Source organism: Schistocerca serialis, chromosome 3, assembly GCF_023864345.2.
Source record: "Schistocerca serialis cubense isolate TAMUIC-IGC-003099 chromosome 3, iqSchSeri2.2, whole genome shotgun sequence".
NCBI classification, from domain to species: Eukaryota; Metazoa; Arthropoda; class Insecta; order Orthoptera; family Acrididae; genus Schistocerca; species Schistocerca serialis.
Genome location: NC_064640.1, coordinates 777,112,602 through 777,136,779, shown reverse-complemented (window position 1 = coordinate 777,136,779; position 24,178 = coordinate 777,112,602). Strand labels below are relative to the sequence as shown.

General features: G+C 40.2%; 1 protein-coding gene across 1 annotated transcript in view; it reads right to left on the bottom strand.

Annotated features, from left to right (window-relative positions):
- LOC126470622 (spermatogenesis-defective protein 39 homolog) overlaps nt 1-22,945 on the bottom strand; it is a 125,910-nt gene extending 102,965 nt beyond the window's left edge. The window contains exons 1-2 of the mRNA XM_050098581.1: nt 22,425-22,945; nt 14,353-14,464 (exon numbers count right to left, since the gene is read on the bottom strand). Coding sequence (XP_049954538.1) covers nt 14,353-14,464; nt 22,425-22,511 — 199 coding nt within the window. The 5' untranslated portion in view covers nt 22,512-22,945. The remainder of the gene's footprint in view (nt 1-14,352; nt 14,465-22,424) is intronic.
- Nucleotides 22,946-24,178: the final 1,233 nt, after the last annotated feature.

Sequence of the window (24,178 nt, the reverse complement as noted above, 5' to 3'; positions counted from 1 at the left end):
AAATGCGGTTAAATATCGTGAGAATGTGTCTCTGGCAGTCCCTGGAGAGATGCGTCAGGATCTGCGCGTGGATGCAGTCTGGTCCTGGTGCTGTATCAGGGCAATCGGCGAGGGCAGCGAGGAATGCCCTCTCGCTGAAAGGAGCATTGTATTTTTCAGAACGACGCGTGTGGAATGAGAAAGGTGTCCGCTCGGCTCGCTCCTTTAGAGAGCGAAAGGCGGGGGGATAAGATGCAGTCGCAGAGCTCGTAGCAAAGTGTGTGGCAAGCAGTTTAGCAATGGCGGCAGCGTCTGTGCAGACAGCGCCATCCAAGGAGAGCCCAGGTACACCCATAGGGGTCTGGTATCCATAAATCCGCCGGATCCGTGACCACACGAGCGAGGGGGAGACACGGGAGCCCAAGGATGAGACATACCTCTCCCAGCACTCCTGCTTACGCCGGGCAATAAGACGACGGGCCAAGGCACGGAGCCTCTTAAAGGCGATGAGGGTCTCCAGAGACGGGTGCCGCCTATGACGCTGGAGAGCCCGCCTACGGTCGCGAATAGCCTCAGCAATCTCCGGCGACCACCAGGGTACAGCCTTCCTCTGAGGGAGTCCAAAAGAGCGGGGGATGGCAGCCTCGGCCGCCGAAATGATGGATGTGGTTAAGACACGGACCACCTCGTCAATGTCACCCTGTGGGGGAGACTCAATGGTTGCAGATGAAGTAAAAGCCGGCCAGTCAGCCCTGTGGAGAGCCCAGCGGGGCAGGCGCCCAGAAGAATGAAACTGGGGCAGTGATGAATAGATGGGAAAATGGACACTACCACACAGGTCAGGATGCACTCTCCATTGGAGGGATGGGACAAGCCCGGGGCTGCAAAGAGAGAGATCGATGGCCGAGAAAGAGCCATGGGCCACACTGAAATGCGTGGGAGCACCGGTATTCAAGAGGCTAAGGTCGAGCTGAGCCAACACATGCTCCACGACCCGACCGCGGTCATCGGAGACAGTCCCACCCCATAGAGGGTTGTGGGCATTGAAATCGCCCAGAAGCAGCAAAGGTGGCGGGAGTTGAGCCAGCAGCGCAGCCAAGACATGTCGGGGGAGCTCCCCATCCGGAGGAATGTCAACAGAGCAAACAGTACTAGCCGGCAAGAGCTCAACCCTGGCAGCGACTGCCTCTAAAGGCGTCAGAAGGGGTACTGGCGAGCTACAGACAGAGTGGTGAACAAAAAGGCAAACCCCACCTGACGCTCGTTGACAGGCAGCGCGGTTCTTATAGTATCCCCGATAACCGCAAAGGACGGGGGTCCGCATTGCCGGAAACCAAGTTTCCTGCAGAGCAATGCAGAGAACAGGGGAAACACTCAGAAGCATCCGGAGCTAAGGCAGGTGGCGGAAATAACCGCCGCAGTTCCACTGGAGAATGGAAGCAGGAAGGGACTGGGAGGGCGTGAATGCGACTAAGAGGCAGACGGCGCCTCAGAGCCAACTGCCGCCACCGGGGGAGAGTCAGCTGAGTCCATAGGAAAGGCCCCCAAGGGTTCCGTGAGGGCGAGATCCGCGGCAGAGGCGAGGATCTCCACCTCATCCCCGGAGCCAGGACTATGTACAGCAGGCGGTACTGAAACCGCCGGAACGTCCTTCTTCTTGGACACATTCCGTTCCTTCTTCTCACGTCGGCCCTTAGGGTGAGAGGGCTGGGAGAGCTTCTCTGAAGGAGCGTCAGAGGCTGACGATGACGCAGAAGCCCTACGACCAGCAGGTGGCGGAACCTTCAGCCACTGGCTGACATCCGGCTGGGTAGGAGAAGAAACGGAGGAAGGGAGAGCCCCGAGGGACCCCTTCCGAGAGAGAGGAACCGGCAGAGGCAACGCCGGCGGAGAAGGAGGGGGAGGGATCGAGCCCCCCGGTTTTGGAGGAGATGTCACTCCCGAAGTAAGCGTGGGGGGAGCGACAGAAGAGGGTTTGCCCCCAACTGCTAAGGGGGCAACAGAGGAAGGCTTGCCCCCAGGCACGAGGGGGGCAGACAGAGATGCACGGCCCCGAGGGCCCACTGAAGGCGGCACAGATGAGGCGACAACCGTCGCTCGTGTGGGCGACGATAACATGGCTGCAGCATAAGATGTTCGAATGGAAGCAGGATACAACCTTTCATATTTCAGTTTTGCCTCTCGATAAGTAAGCCAGTCCAGGGTCTTAAATTCCATGATCTTCCGCTCCTTATGAAGAACGGGGCAATCCGGCGAGCATGGAGAGTGGTGCTCCCCACAGTTGACACATACAGGCGGAGGCGCACATGGAGAATCGGGATGAGAGGGGTGTCCGCTATCTCGATACGTAGCGCTGGATGGGCAACGGGAGGACATATGCCCAAACTTCCAGCACTGGAAGCACCGCATCGGGGGAGGGACGTATGGCTTGACGTCACAACGGTAAACCATCACTTTGACCTTCTCGGGCAAGACATCACCCTCGAAGGCCAAGATAAAGGCACCGGTGGCCACCCTGTTAGTCTTGGGTCCTCTATGTACACGACGGACAAAATGTACACCACGTTGTTCCAAGTCGGCTCTCAGCTCGTCATCGGATTGTAACAAGAGGTCACGATGGTAAATAATCCCCTGGACCATATTTAAGCTACTGTGGGGAGTGACGGTAACAGGGACGTCACCCAGCTTATCACACAAGAGCAACGCTCGGGACTGGGCTGGGGAGGACGTCTTGAGGAGGATGGACCCATTCCTCATTTTAGACAACCCCACCACTTCCCCAAACTTATCCTCCAGGTGTTCCACAAAAAACAGAGGCATCGTCGTAAGAAAGGAGTCACCATCAGTCCTGCTGCAGACAAGGTATTGCGGTACGTAAGGCTCCCGCTTGGCACTAGATCGGTGTCCCTCCCATGGTGCAGCCAACGAGGGGAACGACTGAGGGTCATATTGCGCAGCATCAAAGTCTACTCTACCTCGCTTAGAGACGCTGGTAGCCGTGCGACCACCAGCTTGGTGTGATTTATTGCGCTTCATTGCGCCACATCCGCCCAGATGCCACCTACTCCGAACGAGGGCTCTCCCCAAGGGCGCCACCGAGCCAAAGCAACGGGTACCTGGCCAATATCCCGTTGCCCAGAGTCCCCGTGCCCCAGACAAGATGGGCACATACGCCTTGGCATGCATGGGGAGGAAACAGCTCTGGCATCTGTAGTGCGATCCCTGCGTGGTCAGGGGGCTACCACCAAGAGGGTACATGACGACCCCACCACAACGGACTGGCTACCGTGCTGGATTTTAGGTGTTGAAAGGGTCCACAGTGGTCGTGGGTGCTAAGAATGGGATTGCGCACAAGGCGAGAAGGAGGCAACCCAGAAGACATTGGGTGTAAATCCCGCCACACGACAATAGGTAACATGCAAGATGGTGGTGCATGATGGACCAATAGAAAAACACCATGTAAGGCGTCCTTCCCCAAATGGCACGCACTAACAATGGAAATTTGGAAAAAAAAAAAGGAGTTCAAACCCAAGAGGGGACCATCACAGAAGGCCGAAACGTTTGAGACTCCTTTTAGTCGCCTCTTACGACAGGCAGGAATACCGCGGGCCTATTCTTACCCCCGAACCCGCAGGGGGGGAATTAAATTAGATGATGTTGAGGGAATTAGATTGGGAAATGAGACACTTAAAGTAGTAGATGAGCTTTATTACTTGGGCAGCAAAATAACTAAGTATGGCTGAAGCAGAAAACATAAAAAATGTAAACTGGTAATGGCAAGAAGAGCATTTCTGAAGAAGTGTAATCAGTGAATATAGATTTAAGTGTTAGGAAGTCTTTTCTGATAGTATTTGGATGGAGTGTAGCCATGTATAGAAGTGAAACACAGACAATAGACAGTTTAGACAAGAAGAGAACAGAAGCTTCTGATAGAAGAATGCCACAGATTAGATGGGTGGATCACATAACTAATGAGTAGCTACTGAACAGAATTGGGGAGAAAAGAAATTTGTAGCACAACCTGACTAGAAGAAGGTATCAGTTGATAGGACACATTCTGAGAAATCAAGGGATCACCAATTTAGTGTTGGAGGGAAGAGTGGAGGGTAAAAATTGTAGAGGGAGACCAAGAGATTCAGTGAGTCGATTCAGAAGGATGTAAGTTGCAGTAGTTACTGGGAGATCAAAAGGCATGCACAAGACAGAGTAGCATGGAGAGTAGTATCGAAACTGTCTTCACACTGAAGACCACAACAACAATACATCTCCAACAGAGTGAAAAACTTCAAGCGTGTTGAAATTATGACGTTCAAGTTACATTCAAATTTGTTATGTGGCCCTTTTAACAAGAAAAAGCTGACTTTAAACATAAACATCGGAAGGGGACAGCTGCAATATCAGGGTGCACACGCGGACAAGAAAAGAAAGTCCCAGATTTTCCTGGTTAAAAATACATTTTCTCCCGTGTGAAAATACACTTCTTCCATGTTAAGTGACAGTATACTTTTCCTCGGAACAGTAAAACTTATCAGTCCTTTGAACATTGAATAGTTACGGTTTTATACACTGGCGTAGAATTTCCCGGTCCTTTAGGAAACCAAACTCAGTTAAAAAAACATTGGGAATATCTTTGATGTACAACAACATGTACACTGCATATTTTCATATTACGAAAGTATAAATTTGAATTCCACCAAACACGACATTTTACTTTCGAAAGCATCGAAATCGAGATTGCAATGCACTTTTGTAAGCTGCTTACAGCTCACGTCACGTGATCTCGCCAGCCAATGACAGTGGATATTCAGAGCATAGGACACGTGATGTAGTCAGCCAATAGCAATATCACTGTTAAGTAGCGCGTATACACAAACTGGAAAAGTTAATGGTTTAAATTAATATAAATGGTGATGCTACAAGAAAAGAAAAGCTTTCGCATATAATACTGGTCTTAAAGATTAATAAGCTGCGAGAGAAGCTAAGCTTTCACATATAATATTGATCTTTTTTGTGCGTGTTACACTTTAAGATGTATCACACAAATGTGACAGTAAAATTTTTAATAACGACATAAATGTCTTATCATCTGCGCTCGAAATTTTTCTAAATGGTCATCCTCAAAGAGTTGATTTTTAAATGAGAGGCAAACACTCTGTGATTTAAGAAATTCATTGTACATTCACACACATAGTTCAGTTTGCTCAAAAGAAAATTTACTTTGAAAGTAATGCTTTTCAAACAACCATTCGCAGTATTTTCCTGCGACCTGTACATGTAAAACATTAAAAGATCTTACATTATAAAAGAAACAAGACATCAGGGGTACTCAAAGAGCATTGGAATTTCGTGAACCATAATAAAATGCATAATTTGGCTTACAGTGCACATTCGTATGTAAATTTTCTTGCAGAACCAGTACTGTATTATCTCAAGTTTGGTTCTTTATTATGGCATAATGACATACGTGCTAGAAGATGAAAAGATGCACTTTGAAATGCAGTAGTGTGGAATTAAACACTTTGTTTCAAATAAATTGACTGCCTCAGCAGAAAAGATTAATAAAAGCCAAATGTCTTTAGCACACCAACAAAAATAACTTCATTGTTCTGCAAGGCGATTAATGCTTGTCTGTCAGAAAGGTAGAAATAAAATCTGAAACTAATAACAATTTTAGCCTTCCGTAATTATGTGAATATATTTTAATACACTTGACAGCTCCCGGCCACAGGAATCCGTTTTGTTTTCATTTGACATGAGAGCAATAAATGAAGAGGAAACAGTAAAATCACTAAACGTAAACACGAGTCACATAGAGACTATCCACCTCCTCACTACAACACAGACTGCTCTGTGCATCAGCACCGGATCAACGATATTTCCGAACCGCGGCAATACTAGATAGTGGTTCCCCGACCCCCACCCCTTACTTCCTCGAGCGTTTGAGGTAGAATGCCAAAAACTTAAAAAAAAAATCGACTTTTCAAAAATATGTTCAGTCTGTAGTGCACATCTTTCTGAAGACTCTGATACATAAAACATGTGTTCGAGGAAATGTAAGACATGTTATTTGGTATTATGTGTGCCAAAGTGCAGTGCCACGCCTCTTCACACAGCATTCTTCTATTGCATGTAATTGTATTTTGCTCTGTGGAATTAAAACGTATAATATTTTGTAATGGATGACATCAAACTGTATTCAGGACAGTGGAAATTAAAATATCCTGTGGTTTCTCTCCTGCTCCCAGTCGGCCAGTTTGACATCCAGTCCGTCTTTATTTCTTCAATCCTGAAGCCCTAGCATTTTTTTCTCTCTAACCTTGCTACAACTTTACATGGTGTCTTTTCTGCGAAAGGATCTATTACCTCATCAAACATTTTGCCACATGAAAAAACGAAATGTCGCTGTCTAATATTGAAAAAGCTGTTAATACAAACAGTACCCAAGACTGATGTGGTTTCTCTATATGACTGTGTGTATTTTGTCACTGTCTGCTAGATAAAACAAAATAGGCCCGTCTAATATTGCAGCAATTGTAACACACACTAAATAAACAGAATGTTTTAGCATAAATGGTCACATGTTTTAACATGACAGAGTACAATTCACTAAGTACCAATATCAAATGCCTATTAGGCCTACTACAAGCAAAAAGCTTTATGATAGGAAATAGTTTCACATTTCATTCGTATGCTCCTGCTTATCAAGCATGAGATTGAAAAGTAGTAGCACAAAATTTTTATATAAATTTGGAATCGTCATATTCTTCCGTAATTTGTGTGATATCCCCGTTTCTTCTCCTTCCTAGTTCTAACGATCAATCTTGTCATCGGGTCATTCCATGCCAAGTGGTCTAGAGGCTCCCACATGACGCTCATGGATTTTGATGAAATTTTGTATGAACATTCACACAGGTTCTCAATGAACACTGGTAAAGTTTCAGTTTCAGAAATTCAGTACTTTCGGAGGTACAGTCACTTGTTTAACACTATAGCACAGCTTTCTGTAGTGCATCCTTGAATTTTCAGCAACTTTGAGATGAGATATCTCTGTAAGTATTTGCATGAAAGAAACAAAACTTGGCCATCTTATACAATTTTTAGAGCTCTTTAAAGTAAAATATTAAGAAAAGGATTTCGGAGCAATTTTCATATAGATAATTTGAAGCAAAGTTGGGCGAAAAAATAGCTGTTTAAAAAAAATGCAAACTTCAGTTTTTTATATCTCCAAAAGGTAATTGTGGGATGTACATGAAACTTTGCATACCATAACGCACCAACACAAGGTCTTAGAATATAAAATTTCATTCTCCTATTGCTTTCCATTATTTCACAAATCTAGGGTAAAGTTGACAATTTTTCAAAAAATGCTAAAAATGGGTATTTTTAGTCAAATTTTTCAAAAAAGTGTTTTCTCCAAACTCTTCTAAACTATGATCATTAGAAAGAGCATATTCTAAACTATCTAGAAAATTGGATTTGGTTTTGAAATGCAAGTATATAAGGCCCTAAAAAGTAGCATCATCAAAGAGGCACACTGGAAGTTTGAACATAATTTTCTGGCACTCAATTTATACCTGAAATCTTTTATTTTGCCTTATACATGTTTATTAATGTCTGGGATAAGTGAAATAAGAAGTCCTGATGAATAGGACTTAGCTTCAGTCCGAATAGCAAAAGAATAAAAATAGAAACAATGTTATTTCTTAATTGTCACCTCCCCCCCTCCCCCCCACTCTCTCTCTCTCTCTCTCTCTCTCTCTCTCTCTCTCACACACACACACACACACACACACACACACACACACACACACACACACACACACATTATTAGTTGCCTGTTTAATGAACAAAACCAGCTTACTGATGGAAAAGAAGTGTATAAATGAGTTGCTATGGTCCATGGTGGCTAAACCACTGCTAGTTTCATTTCACCTGATAAAACCAGCATTCCCATTACCATAGGGGCCACGCCCAATAGCTTAGCAACAACAGCCACGGGTGGGTTTCTTTACCACAGGATCCCAAGCCTGATAAGGGTTCCTTTACACAGATTCCCAAGCTCGATAGTAAAATTATTTAAGTGCCCTGTGTAAAATTAGCAGGTACTCTTGGGTTCCTTAGATTTTTTCCTCTAATCTATTTCAATTTTTGATATGCTACATTAATTTTCTGATGAATATCAAGAGGAATGGTGTATTGCTGGCCAGACGAATTTACTGATGGAGCTGGAATAACTGCAATAATGTGGTGTTCCGGAACCCAGCACTTGTCACTTCCTGGTGGCCAATAAAATGAATTTGCTGGACCATGTGGGTGCATTCCCTTTGCTCTGTGGAGGTCTCACAGATATTCCCAATCCACCACATGTTTTCATAGATGCATGCAACACATTGTCCTGGTTGGAGAGCAGACATTAATATGCCTCCTTCATTACTGTGACCCATTTTAGCTAGAAAAGATGAACAATCATTTGAAACTCTGCTGACCTGAATTGTTGTTTCATCAATAGGTAAAAAGTGATGATTTTCTCTAGTGCCTGCTACAGTTTGTCCAAGTTTAAACCTCTCTTCTTGTGACACAATATTTTCTTCAATTTCATCTTTACTGATGAAAACAAATTTAATTCCATTAATGTTTTCAGAGCAGAAGTGAAACAGATCTAGGGGAGTAAGAATTAAGTGGCCGTTGCTGCTAACCGCTTTGTTGTACCTCCAATCCCATCACAAGGTGATCTTTTTTTTCCAGGGCACACCCTACTACACTCATCATCTTCAAAAAAATTTTGCACTCTACTAGCAACTTCTGCTGGTAATTTCCTGCTTTGCCTATTTTTGGGAAGTGCCAGAATGCCCTTCTCTGCCTTACGCTTCTGAGCATTCTTCACCATTCTTTCGGACACACCGAACTGAGCTGCTGTTTGTCTGACTGTCCAACTTACAGGTGCCAAGGTTAAATTTGCACCTATTCTTTATGAATTGCATTCTGCATCTTGGCTTTCAGTTCAGTCAGCAAATGTGCATAGTTGGCACAGTTTCCGCATTCTTTAATTTCACTAGCATCTTAAATTTGTCGGTTTACTCCCATTGCATTTACAATTCTGTTTTTAATCACATTTTGAGCCTTTTGAATTTTCTTCTTCACATACTGGGGCTTATCTCTGTAGCTTACTGTTCTCTTCAGGGATGAAATACCGATAGACAATAAGCTATTATTTAATTCTTCTTTTGGTGTAAAGTCCTCATCAGAATGCGATGATGAGGGTGATAAAGCTTCGTCCAAGTGTTTATTTAAGGTAGTCCTGCAAGCCGGACAAATTTTCTGACCTGGCTTTATGTTATTAACAAGCTGCTTCTTCAACATATCAGAAGCCTTATTAGCTGTTTCAGTATCAAGAGTACGAATTACTGCCTTAACATTATGATTCACCTTCCCAAGGGGTTGAAGCTTTTTTTTTTTTTTTTTTTTTTTTTAACCTCTCATATTGTGTCAATAACAGGGCTCCATGGTGTAGGCAAACGTGAGAGGTATTGCCCAGCTTTGCTTCATAATGTCAGACCAATAACTCTTTTTCCTCATCACTAAAATCCGCAAACCACTTTAAAGCAGCTTTTTTGGCAAAGAAATTGACATGACACTTTGTTCCACTATCTCGTTGCCCAATTGAGTAGGATGGTATGCTGTTCCCTTCTGCATCCATCTTCAATCAGTAACTAAATAATGTATTTGGCCTCTAAGTGGAAATTATAATCTGCTTAAATTTCAGACAAATTGCTGCTGAATGAAATTATACACAATGTATAACACCAATGAAAAAATCTAATAAGAGATATATGCTATAAATGACACAATTAAAACAATTTTTTGTAAATTAGATTACAAACTTTGATGGTCTTACGAATCACTTAATAAGCCACACTCAGTCAAGAGAACCCACTCACTATGCTGCAAACACGCCACTGAAATACTGATTGTTCAAACAAGGCTCACAATAATGAAACAATCTGATTGTTAAAGTAATTGTTGCCATTATATTTTCTATAAACAGTGAATATTGTTAATTTTCTCTGTGAAACTAGTGGTTACATATTTACCAAGGTAGTAGGCTACATTTGAGTGTGATTAAATACAAAATGATTCAAGCAAACCGATTCTTTTTTGGAAAAATGTTTTATACAATTGAATCCAAAAATTAGGTCTTCATATTTTACACTTGTAAATATTTACAATTTTGAGAAGTACAAAAAATATTAAGCTATTATTCATTGAATTCTTTATGATCTCTCTCTCTCTCTCTCTCTTTTTCTTTTTTTTGCAAATGAGAAGAGTTTTATGCAGATGAACACTTACGATAAAAGCAGAAGGGCTACTTACCATAGTTTTCAAGTTTTTCTGATGGTCTCATTGCCTATTTACAAGATCTTTTTATTTCAATTATTCAAGGCACTAATAAACATTTATTAGGCATAATAAAAGGTTTCAGGTATAATTTGAGTGCCAGAAAAATGTGTTCAAACTTCCAATGCGCTTCTTTGATGATGCTACTTTTTAGGGCCTTATATGCTTGTATTGCAAAACCAAATCCACTTTTCTAGATAGTTTAGAATATGATCTTTCTAATGATCGTAGTTTAGAAGAGTTTGGAGAAAACACTTTTTTGAAAAATTTGACTAATAATACCCATTTTAGCACTCTTTGAAAAATCGTCAACTTCACCCTAGATTTGTGAAATAATGAAAAGCAATAGAAGAATGAAATTTTATATTATAAGACCTTGTGTCGGTGAGTTATGCTGTGCAAAGTTTCATGTACATCCCACAATTACTTTTGGAGATATAAAAAACTAAAGTTCGCAATTTGTTTTTTAAACAGCTATTTTTTCGCCCGACTTTGCTTCAAATTATATATATGAAAATTGCTCAGAAATCCTTTTCTTAATATTTTACTTTAAAGAGCTCTAAAAGTTGTATAAGATGGCCAAGTTTTGTTTCTTTCATGCTAATACTTACAGAGATATCTCATCTCAAAGTTGCTGAAAATTCAAGGACGCACTATTGGAAGCTGTGCTATGGTTTCAAACAAGTGACTATATCTCTGCAAGTATTGAATTTCTGAAACTGAAGCTTTACCAGTGTTCATTGAGAACATGTGTGAATGTTCATACAAAATTTCATCAAAATCCATGATGGTCATGTGGAAACATTTCTCGATATTAGACCACTTGGCACGGAATGGCCCCATCACTAATTCTGTAACTATTCCTGCCAGTGTCAAAACTTATTATCAGCTTAATTTCACTAGCCCTGCCACAATCAATTGCTCAGTTATCCTGTGTTTATTCTCCGGTTAGGCGTTAATATGTGTTCGTACAACACATTTTCCTCGCTACTCCTAGAATAGAACTTAGGCGGATGCGACCAGGGCCTGTACTACTGGCCCTTACTAGTGTTGCGGTCTGGCCAAAATTTTCTATCAAAATTTCATTTCCTTAGACACATCGAGAAGATAATATGTAATCTTTCTTACCTGTTATTCCTGTTAGTAATTTATTTCCGCTATCGTAGTCTGAATCTATTGATTTCGATGGTAATGATAACAACACTGATCATTCGCAAACCCAATCACATAACAAACAGCAATTAACATTCACCCGATCGGCTGTATTCCGCTCTGCTCGTACAGCCCTACCCCTTCTGTCTGCAGGAAAGTTTAATTCTAGATGCAATGGGGATTCCCCTGGCAGAGACATGGCGTACACTATGCACGAATTTAAAAATCAACTTCGTGTTTTATTGCTGCAATATTACTCTGCAGTAGCGAGATACAGTAATATCCTTTGTTAGAGTATTGCTTCTTAACAATCAAAATTACAAAAATTTAACTGAAAACTAAAACAAAAAATTCTCGGAATTATAAAAAATTCCAGTGTTTTCCCCAGTTTTCTCTCGGATGAAAAAAATCCCGGGTTTTTCCCGGATCTCCCGGTTGTCTCGGGTCGTATACACCCTGAATATAAAATATGAATGGAGAAGATGGAAATGAAAAATGGAGCTAAAATAGTCTTTATATCCTATATTACCGACAGATTTATCTTAAGATTGGTCCAGCTCTACGTTTTACCTATATCCTAAAATACATAAGCCTAAATTCGTCTGTAACTAACCTCTACTCTTGTCCTATGTAAATATCAGTTATGGCACTAAAACATGTCCAGTATAAAATTTAGTCTCTCGTAACAGACTAAAAACATTAACCACCTCATGCAATGTTAAACAGTCATACCTGTTCTAGACAATAAGAAAGCACACTTCTCACTTATGCTACCTCTCTGTAAAACACATATCCAAGTACAATGGCTCTTGGTTGTCATATTTTCCTTACTAGTTCAACCCCCTTCCTGTCGCGTACCCCTATCCCCATAAAAATAAAAAGACTGATAAATATAGTTAAGCATAAGCTATGTCACCACCAATGCTAATTTTTTTTCAAGGTGCATTTGTTCTAATCCCAGTTCAGACTCATCATCACTAGCTTTGTAATATGGGCTTATAGTAAACAAGACCTCTTTCATTTATTAAATGTCATGTAGTTTCTCCTAACAAACCAAATTTATATATATAGGGTGTTACAAAAAGGTACGGCCAAACTTTCAGGAAACATTCCTCACACACAAAGAAAGAAAATAAGTTAGGTGGGCATGTGTCCGGAAATGCTTACTTTCCATGTTAGAGCTCATTTTATTACTTCTCTTCAAATCATATTAATCATGGAATGGAAACACACGGCAACAGAATGTACCAGCGTGATTTCAAACACTTTGTTACAGGGAATGTTCAAAATGTCCTCCGTTAGTGAGGATACATGCATGCACCCTCTGTCGCATGGAATCCCTGATGTGCTGATGCAGCCCTGGAGAATGGCGTATTGTATCACAGCCATCCACAATACGAGCACGAAGAGTCTCTACATTTGGTACCGGGGTTGCGTAGACAAGAGCTTTCAAATGCCCCCATAAATGGAAGTCGAGAGGGTTGAGGTCAGGAGAGCGTGGAGGCCATGGAATTGGTCCGCCTCTACCAATCCATCAGTCACCGAATCTGTTGTTGAGAAGCATACGAACACTTCAACTGAAATGTGCAGGAGCTCCATCGTGCATGAACCACATGTTGTGTCGTACTTGTAAAGGCATACGTTCTAGTAGCACAGGTAGAGTACCCGTGTGAAATCATGATAATGTGCTCCATTGAGTGTAGGTGGAAGAAAATGGGGCCCAATCAAGACATCACCAACAATGCCTGCCCAAACGTTCACAGAAAATCTGTGTTGATGACGTGATTGCACAATTGCAACAGTACCTTCCTTCAATTGGGCCAAGTGGCGGTGCATCAAGGAAGTACAGTACATACTGATGAAACTAAAATGAGCTCTAACATGGAAATTAAGCGTTTCCGGACGCATGTCCACATAACATCTGTTCTTAATTTGTGTGTGAGGAATGTTTCCTGAAAGTGTGGCCGTACCTTTTCGTAACACCCTGTATACTATGTTATATTGCTTGAACTGTGTGTGGATTAACTTAACACCTATGTAAACATTATAACTATTGGAAAATAAAATACGCTTGTGGTGACAGTTGCCACTGTTTCCTAGTCAAGCAATGTTCTTCTGTATTAGCAGCAATGACTTGGTCATTGACTGAATTGGCATAACAGTAAAACATTGTTACTTTTAGCACATATAGGACAGCAACTGTGGCTGAGAGGGAAACCATTTGTCTAGGGCCATAAAAGATTAATAGTTTGCAATCCACTACTAACCAAGCTATTTAAATAAATTTTTTTTTCACTTGATGAGCATTGAGTTATCAATAAAGATTGTGATATCACATATTACTTGAAGCTTCTGTACAAGCACAGATTTGAAACTACATTGAGTTAGTTCTTAGCAAGTGTTTACATGACTATGTTTTACATAGCAATTCATCCATTACAGCAGTGACTGAAGTGTGATAAATGTCAGACAACTTTATACTAAAAGTTTGTGACTGACTACAGGGTTTCTTTATAAGTGAATAATTTCATGAAATGAATCAACTAACATACATATTTTTCTGCTGAGTACACCATGCTTCAGGGAAACATATGACCGCTATGTGGCGTTGCGACATATGAAACAATTATTTCCATGTTTTTCCTCAGAACTTACCAGTCTGTTTAATTACTGGATATATACAAAAGTGTTATTTACTTGTTTACTTCAGAAAATTGAATCAGAATCCCACAATCAATTTCTTAAACATTATCAATAACACAATTCCTCTTAATGAGTAGCAATTAGTGATTATACAAAAACTGCTATAAAAAATTATGAAATTACCTGAAATTGAGTCAGCATCAAAACAACTGCCATCTTGTCCAATTTCAGCTCGAACCTGCTGTGATAACCTTGCAGTTCCACTTCTGGATACACCACAAAGTTGGCTGCTAGACTGAAATAATATTAACAAGGAATACTTGACAATCAGTCCCAAAATTACTTTAATAAGCATACAGAGTTAATGCAATAATAAATATCTTTATGGAGTACGTAAAGATTGAACGGTACATAATAGAGGCAACTGAGGAGTTAGTGACTTTCAAATAAAGGAAAACACGTAACTGATGTTGAATTATTTCTCAATGACATTTCCTTTTCGCTTGTTGGGCTTTTTCTTAAGATCTCTTCACTGAACATGAATTTTCTTTCAGTATACAAAGAGAGTGTAGTTGCAAAAGGGGAAATTTGAAGAATGTAGTAGATGAAATAGGAGTTCCTATCATGAATTACAACCCTGACCAAGGCAACTGAGGATGCATTGTCCTGGCATCATTCACTTCCTAGAATGTCCCTACTTTTCATCAGTTCCTTGTGAAATTTACCCAACAAACTGAGATTAGTATGAGTCTGCAGAAATTTTCCCTATTCCAGATAGATAGCATATACAGGGTGACAATTATTGAACTATATGGGGAAAAAACATAATTAGTTACAAACTATGGTGTGCACTCTCTTTATTCAACACGTAAGTGTCACTACAGATATTCAGTTTTAGGTTATGACATGTTCGATATGCCTGCCATCATTGGCGATGATGTGGTGCACACAAATAGCGAAATTCTGAATGACCTGCTGAAGTGTCACAATGGCTATACCATCAATGACCTCCTGAATTGCTGTTTTCAGCTCAGCAATGGTTTTAGGGTTACTGCTGTACACCTTGTCTTTAATACAGACCCACAAAAAGGAGTCACATGTGTTCAGATCCGGGAAATAAGGCAGACAATTGAGGCCCATGCCAGTATCCTCTTGGTACCCCAGAGCCAGAATGCAGTACCCAAAGAGCTCCTCCAGGACATCAAACACTCTCCTGATTCAATGGTGTTGAGCTCCATCTTGCATGAACCACATCTTGTCGAATTCAGTGTCACACTGGATAATGAGGATGAAATCGTCTTCCAAAACCTTCACATACCATTCAGTAGTCACCGTTTCATCAAGGAATATCGCATTGATTATTCCATGACTGGACATTGCCCACCACACAGTCACTCGTCAAAGGTGAAGAGACTTCTCGATCACTAAATGTGGATTCTCAGTCCCATAAATGTGCAAATTTTGCTTACTGACGAACCCATCCAAATGAAAGTGGGCTTCATCGCTAAACCAGGCCATACTAATTCCTATCACTCAAAGTGCTGTTTGAACATTCTAATGCAAACTGTTCACAAGTTATAATGATTTTATTTCATATAGTTCAATAATTGTCACACTGTATCATTCTATGTAAATAAAAGATATGTGGCACAATTTTCTAAGGTCAAGGAGCATTTCTCATCCTCTTTAAAGAAAGTTTACTGGAGGAACTGCATTTGTTTGACTCAGCTCCACAAGTGATGACAGCCTCCTTGCTGCAAGATTCCTGTAATACAATGACTTTGTATGAAAATAAACTTCTATTTCTCAAAATGAAAATACAGTGAGGAATTTTATTTGACATCTGACAAAAATGAAGACAAATAAGAGACTCTGTGAACTACATCAGCGGAATTGTTGCAACATGGATGTCATTCAAAATGGCAAGCAAATGCTATGTTATACACTTTTGAAAATTATTCCTGATTCATTACAGGGATATCCTAAGGCGTGATGTTGAATGTTTACAAGTTTCGCTTGTTTACTACCAGATTTACACTGCGTTCATGGGCAAGGCCATTCCAGATGGAGCTGGATGCTCAACAAAAAGAATTTTTTGTGTCTTATACAAAAAAACTGTGTGGTAATCAACAGGGAAGATTTTGGGCAAATGTCCAAACAAGGGTGTTAACCTCATGTCCACCTAATTACTAGTCTGAAATATTACTGCACAGCTTCCTCTGCCGTTTCCTAATTACACACAAAGTTACAATACCAATGACACTCTGCTGTTCCATAGGATACTATTTCTTTTCAGTTGCTTGAAAAATTTGGAACAGATGCATATATGATAAAGCATTTGTCAGCAGGAGTGGGTACTGTGTGTGAGCTATAATTTATTCAATCTATTGTATAGTATCTAGGCAAGTGTTGGGAACACTCAGTTCATTGTCTTAACTTTCATGACCTGCTCTTTGGAAAGGCAGTCCAGTTGGGGAAGTGCGACTTGTGGATACGAATACAGTAGCTTGCCATCATAGGCTATTTACAACTTCAAACAAACAATAATAGAGAACAAATAATGTACCATGCTGTAAAACTTATTTTCCTCTCTTTGCAAAATGTTGATGAATTCTGATAAATACAGCTGCTTTCAATAACTTGACTCTTTGTAAATTTTATTATTATACACTTAGAAGATAAAAGTCATGAGATACCTCCTGACATCATATCAGACATCCTTTTGCCCAGCATAGTGCAAAAACTTAACATGACATATACTCGACATGTAATTGGAAGTCCCTTGCAGAAATATTATGCAAAGCTGCCTCTATAGCCATCCATAATTGCTGAAGTGTTGCCAGTGCAGGATTTTGTGCATGTACTGACCTCTCAATTATGTCCCATAACTGTTCGATGGGATTCATGTTAGATGATTTAGGTGGCCAAATCATTTGCTTCAACTGTCCAGTACATTCTTCAAACCAATTGCAAACAACTGTGGCCCGGAGATATGGCGCATTGTCACCCATAAAAATTCCATCATTGTTTGGGAACATGAACTCCACAAATCAGTCCAAATTGTCTCCAAGTAGCTCAACATTACCATTTCCAGTGAATGATCGGTTCAGTTGACCAGAGGAGTCAATCCATTTCATGACAACACAGCCCACACCATTATGGAGTCACCACCAACTTGCACTGAGCTTTATTGACAACTTGAGTCCACTGCTTTGTGGAGCCTGTGGCACACTTGAACCCTACCATCAGCTCTTACCAACTGAAATTGAGACTCATTTGACCTGATCATGGTTTTTCAGCCACCTAGGGTCCAACTGATATGGTCACGAGCCCAAGAGAGGCACTGTATGCAGTGTCGTGCTGTTAGGAAAGACACTTGCATCCGTTGTATGCCGCCATACCCCATTAACACCAAATTTCATCGTGCTGTCCTAATGGATATGTTTGTCTTAGGTTCCACACTAATTTCTGTGGTTATTTCATGCAATGTTGCTTGTCTGCTAGCACTGACAACTCTGTGCAAATGCTGCTGCTCTTGGTCATTAAGTGAAGGCTGTCAGTCACTGTGTTGTCCATGATGAGAGTTACTGCCTGAAATTTGGTATTCTTGGCACACTCTTGACAATGTGGATCTCAGAATATTGAATCCCTAATGATATCCAGAATGGAATGTCCCATGTACCTTCCTCCAACTACCATTCCACATTCAAAGTCTATTAATTTCTGTCGTGCGGCTATAATCATGTCAGATACCTTTTCACATGAATCATCTGAGTACACATGACAGCACCACCGATGAACTTCCTTGTGTACATGATACTACAGCCATCTGTACATGTGCAGATCACTATCCCATGACTTTCGTTATCTCAGTGTAGTTCCAAGGCATACATTTATCATTGGTTCTAATGAGAAGAAAGAGTAAGAAGGAATTTTAATGTCTCACTATTGTAAAACATGAAGTGGGAAGAATAACAAACATAGTGTAATTTTTGGGATAACTGTCAGCATGTCTGACAGGTGTGGTCTTATAAAATTAGCCAGTTGACATGGCTTTGTAACATTTGTACTGAATAGTTGAAAGCAAGAGGAAACTGCAGCCATTATATTTTCTGAGGACATGCAGCTCTACCGTATGAAAAATCATGGGGAGCTGTATTAAACTAGTTTTCAACCTGGAGACCACTACACAGCTTAAACAGTAAATGCTGGTATCTCTGCAGTAAATGAAATAGAAAAATATTGGTATATGTCAGCAAGTAATGAAGCTGTTAAGCTACCATGATTCACACCACCTTTGGTAACTATCTACAAATGTCTGCAAGCTTTAAAAGTTTATCAGTGTTGTACAAATCCAAAGTTCATGTCTTATCACTGATAAATATCAAATAGTTCTAATAAGCAGTGACGGAGGAATCCAGTAACATGGTTTAAAATTTGTTTTTTGTTCACAGATAAAGTGTTTTCCAATTCACAAACAAAGTATTCTCTATGGCATCACAGAATCATGCAGAACATGAAACAACAAAATTTAAGACGACTAAACCATTCATAATGTGCTTACTTCACAAGTGATTTAAATCCCAGCAGGATGGCAGAAATTTTTCATCTTCTTATTTCAATGAATATGAAAGCGACATGTTTAACAATCTGATGTAAAACCCTAAAATGTTTTGGTCTTAAATGAGCTTACTAATTGGATCAAAGTCATCCATTCAGTCACTCAGTGATCATTTTGGTACTTAAGCAGAGCTTAACAGATATATAAAAATTCTGAATTCTGTCTACTGAAATTGTTTCACTGCAGAAGATTATAACATGGTTTCTCTTTTCAATCAGCACATGAACACCAAATGACAGATGAGATAAGTGACCACAAAATCATTCAATACAGGAAAGAACAGTGGACCTGATGGTATACATGTACAGGCTGTTTGACCATTATAGGTACAAATGAAAGGATGACTAGAAAACAAAGAAACAAGCTAATAAACACAGATCTGAAAAACAGTGCTTTTCTTGATATATTACAACTGAGTACATGAACACATTATAGCACAGTCCCCTAAAATCCAAACCACAGAACTGCACTTGAGGACAAACACATTTCAACAAGTGTTCCACATGGACATTATTCATGTGAAGGCAGGCTTCAGTGTGTCCCTCCATCAATGCCAGTACGTGTTCAAAAATCCCAGGTGTGTTCCGAATGCAGTGACAAACATCCATGATGTGTTCCCAGAATTCACTGACATTATAAACAGGGCTGGAATATATGAAAGCTTTTAAATATCCCCATTTATAAAAAAATAAATCCAATGGATTAAGTTTGGAGACCTGGGAGACCATGGTATTGGTGGGCCATGCCTGATTTATTTGTTGCCAAAATACTATATACCAACACTTCAGTATCCTAAATGATGATACACACGAACGAGGGCAGTTTACCACTTTGTAATTTACACCTCACTTGCAGTGTTTCGAAATAAATGTAGCCCTAGGGATTAACATGTTGAAAAATCCCATGACTACACTTATGCATACACTGTGAATACATGAAAGCTTTTAAATATCCCCATTTCAAAAATAAATAAATAAATATACATATATATATCCAATGGATTAAGTTTGGAGACCTGGGAGACCATGGTATTGGTGGGCCATGTCTGATTTCTTTGTTGTCAAAATACTATATACCAACACTTCGGTATTCTAAATGATGATACACACGAACTAGGGCAGTTTACCACTTTGTAATTTACACCTCACTTGCAGTGTTTCGAAATAAATATAGCCCTAGGGATTAACATGTTGAAAAATCCCATGACTACACTTATGCATACACTGTGATGGGGAAACCACTGGGTTCCAGACTTCCATTTATTAGGACTATTTTCTTGTGTCATTGTCCCTCACTTGCACCTTTCATTTGTACCCATAACAGTCAAACACCCTAGCTATTCCATACATATTATGTGTAAGAACTTGCTTTCCTTCTCACTGCAATTTATTGTAGGTTGCTGTATGAATGATTTATTTCAAGCGACAGGAAAAAGGTGCAGGTCATTACCAGTTTCAAGAAGGGCCATTGGACAGACATGGACAGTTATGTGTCGATACCAGTAACATCAGTCTATTATACAAATATGAAACATATTTCATTCTCACATCTTAAGCCGCCAAGACCACAAAGTTCCTCTGTAGGAATCAACATGGATTCTGTGAACAGCAGTCTTGTGAAACTTGGCTCACTCTGTTCATTCACAATATTCAGTAAGCAGTAAGGTAGGCACCCCCGAATTCATGCCATCTAACTTGACTTCTGGTAGGTGTGTTATACAGTTCCACACTGTGGGATTACAGAAGTGTCCGATTCCATCTGTCTGCTTTGACCCATGATGTCATCAATATGGCAGCAATGGCTACTTCCAGAATATACAAAATGTCAATGGTACCACTACATACATGTCAACAAATGCGAACAAAAATAAAAATGACACAGTAACATCTCACTCCAAAAATAAAATGGAACTATTGGGACATATGCAGAAAATTGGGGTTTTAGGGCAGGTACAAATTAAATATACAACAATACAAATACACCACTCTGTCACAAAAAGAAATAACATAAAAAATTTAGATTGCAGCATTCTGCTACGCCAACAAAACCACAGGAATTGGACATTTTCCTTAATCTACAGAGCTCAAACACAGCTACCAATACCACAAACATCCACACCCCAAAAAGTGGACTCGGGCATTTCCCTTGGCCTATATAGCTCAACTGCAGTTATTGATACCAATCAAAAAAACTTCCACTCTGGCAGATCATACATAATGAGTCTCTCAGCACAGATCATTTAATACACAGGTTAATCTTACTTAGCATTTTGTTATATAGAAAACATCATCTTGCCATGCCATGACACCATGGCATTACTAGGATGAACAGATATGTGTATTAACTTCCAGTGATCAGTTTACATTTTAATATCGTGATTCTAAAATAATATTAGAAGACACACATCTATTAGAAGACACACATCTGAAAAAAAAAAAATTCTGATATTATGTTTACTAATAGAATACAACCAGATGGTACTTTATGGCATCTGTAAGATGCTTTCCATGGCAAAAATACAGTAATATGTCTAAAATACTACACGAAGATGATATGAAGAATATAGTAGAATGTACTATGTTATGCGCTATGGGCATTGGTACCAAAAACATTAATGAAAAAAATTATTTGTTACTTCTAACGTGGGTCTCAGATTGCTTATATGAATACGTATTTTGTTTTGCACATCTAAGGTGGGCATGTCAGAGGTTTCCCTATCACCTTTATGCAAAGTAGCTACTAAAACTAAGAGATCAGATTTAAATGTTACTGTTTACCCTCTGCAAAATTGCCATAATCATAGTGAGTGCAATGTTGTAACACATATCACAGCTCACTGAGATCATGGTTATCCAATTGCATAATTCTTATTATTTCAATTAGCTCAATGGCCAAGTGCAAGTCTTTCAGTTGGCTGCCACATTGGTTACATGTGTGTGTCCTGATGTACCACAATTATCAAAATGGGGAACAGGGGATATGCAGTTTAATGTGGAATCTGAAACACATTTTGTTCCTGGCAACATCTCACATCGTATACAGGTGAAGGCTAGATTAAAGGCAGACTCAAAAATTCTGTGGTTACACCAGGATTTCATCCTGTGACCTCTTGGCTTCCAGGTACGGTCCTTGCCACTAGTTCTCCAAGCCCTATTATTGCATAATGAGCAGCAATTATGCTCTTCATATGGTAAAATGGCACATGCAATTGGTTTCTGGAGGACTCTCATTACAAGTCACTAACACGTATTTAAACTCATTTATCTACTGAAATAATTTTGTACCTCAATGTTAGTAGCACATTTTGATATTGTATTTCAAGGTATCTCACGGACTAACCAACAAATACTATGTTCTCATTATTACAAATGTACAATACAGCACCGACAAACTGTCTGAAACAATAAATAACAGTCTGAAACATCAGCCTTATGTGTTAATTAGGTAAAGAACTGTACAAAGAAATTTTCATTTGGCTAGAATGCAGTGTCAGCATTTGGTTTATATGTAGTAACAGTAATATATATCTGCTTTGGTTACATGATAAATTCTAAATCAAAACCACAATAAATGTTTTCGCTTTAATAAAAATGTAAAGAGTTGGATTTCTTGTCAGAACGTACTGCTAACTTACATCTTCATCTTCGAAGTTAAAAGCTTTTGCCCTGGCACTGGTTTCACTATCATTCCAGTAATCTTCATCTTCGATGCGTGTTGCCATTTCTGACGTTAACTTGCTTGGGTTGTTCACTTCCTTGTGTGTGACAAGTATACTTGGTGCCGTCTGTTCAAAGTTCAAATCAATCAACAGTTTCCCACACAAACGATGGGTCTTGCCATTCTCTAACACAAGCTGCACTGCTTGTCATAGTAAGTTGTTGTACGTTATATCTGCATTACAAAACACGACTATAATCACCTGCTGTCTACATGGCGTTGTACCACAACAAAAAAATATGTTCTTCTAGTCTCTAAAAAACAAGAACGCGGATTCTATATATAGTACTACGATAAAATGCAGAGTAGTAGTGGAACAGCAATCACGAATAATATTGGTATGACGTTTCATGTATTATTTCAAAGCAAACCAGCCATACTGCAAAATCAAAATAAACAGCTCTACACATAAATCAACACGAAACCTCCCACTCGCCAGCGATGTACTTTGTTTACAACATCTACGCCAAGGAGGTAGAAAACAAATCAGATAATGGCCAACGTAACAAAAATAAAGACAATCATTGGTCGGAATACTAGACATTTAAGGCCGGCTCACACCCTATGATTTATCTGTGCAAATATCAAATCGTAGCTTGTGGATCGTCCTTTACTCTACTAGTCATACATTTTCTGCAAGACACTGTGAAATACAAGACATATGGTACTTACCAGTATTCCAGATATTAGGACTTTCTTCCCGTTATATTCTTGTGCGCAGCGCGGGAAGAATGACTGCTACGATTCCTCTGTCACGGCTATAATTAGTCTTCTCTTGAGAACTGTAGGGTCTCACTAAATTATCAAGGACGCACTACATATAAATTGCTGCCAACAGGTAGTTTACTGTATGTGAGGTGGGCATTTTTCAAAATATGTTTATTAGGCGACTCTTCACACAGTGCAAGAGCTGCAGGAGACCACCAGTGATACAGAGGACTACGAAGTATTAGGTGTAAGATCCAAAGAAGTGACTCTCACAGGTAAGACTTTCAAAATAAAATGAACTGCCGAAGGATTCGGAACAAAATGACATAATTTGAAGCACTTCTAATGAAATGAAATGATCATATAGTACTAACAGGCGAGATTCCACCCGTGGAGTTACAAGTCTTTTCAGTAGACACCACATTGGGCGACTTGTATATCGATGATGATGAGGACAGTACAATACCCAGTTCCTAAGTGGGGAAAATTCACGACCCAGCCGGGAATCGAAAGCGGGCCCGCTGCATGGCAGTCAGACGCGTTGACTACTCAGCTATGGGATGGTAGAGGATGGGGGAGGCGGGGGGCTACTGCACGACGCATGGCGGAAGGTAACCTGTACCACTGCTAGTCATTTCCTTTCCTGTTCCACTCGCAAATAGAACAAGGGGAAAACGACTATCTACACATACTAAAAAAAGTTTTGGAGCACTTCAGTTCCGAGATTTCCGGCACCTGTACAGAAAACTTGAATCGAGATCAACATAAACAAAATTTCCGCCCTTTTTATTGCTCACTAAAACTACACATTGCATGTTGTACCACCATACAGAGAGACCTTCAGAGCTGGTGGTCCACATTGCTGAACACACCGGTACCTCTAATACCCAGTAGCACGTCCTCTTGCAATGATGCATGCTTGTATTTGTCGTGGTATACAATTCACAAGTTCATCAAGGCACT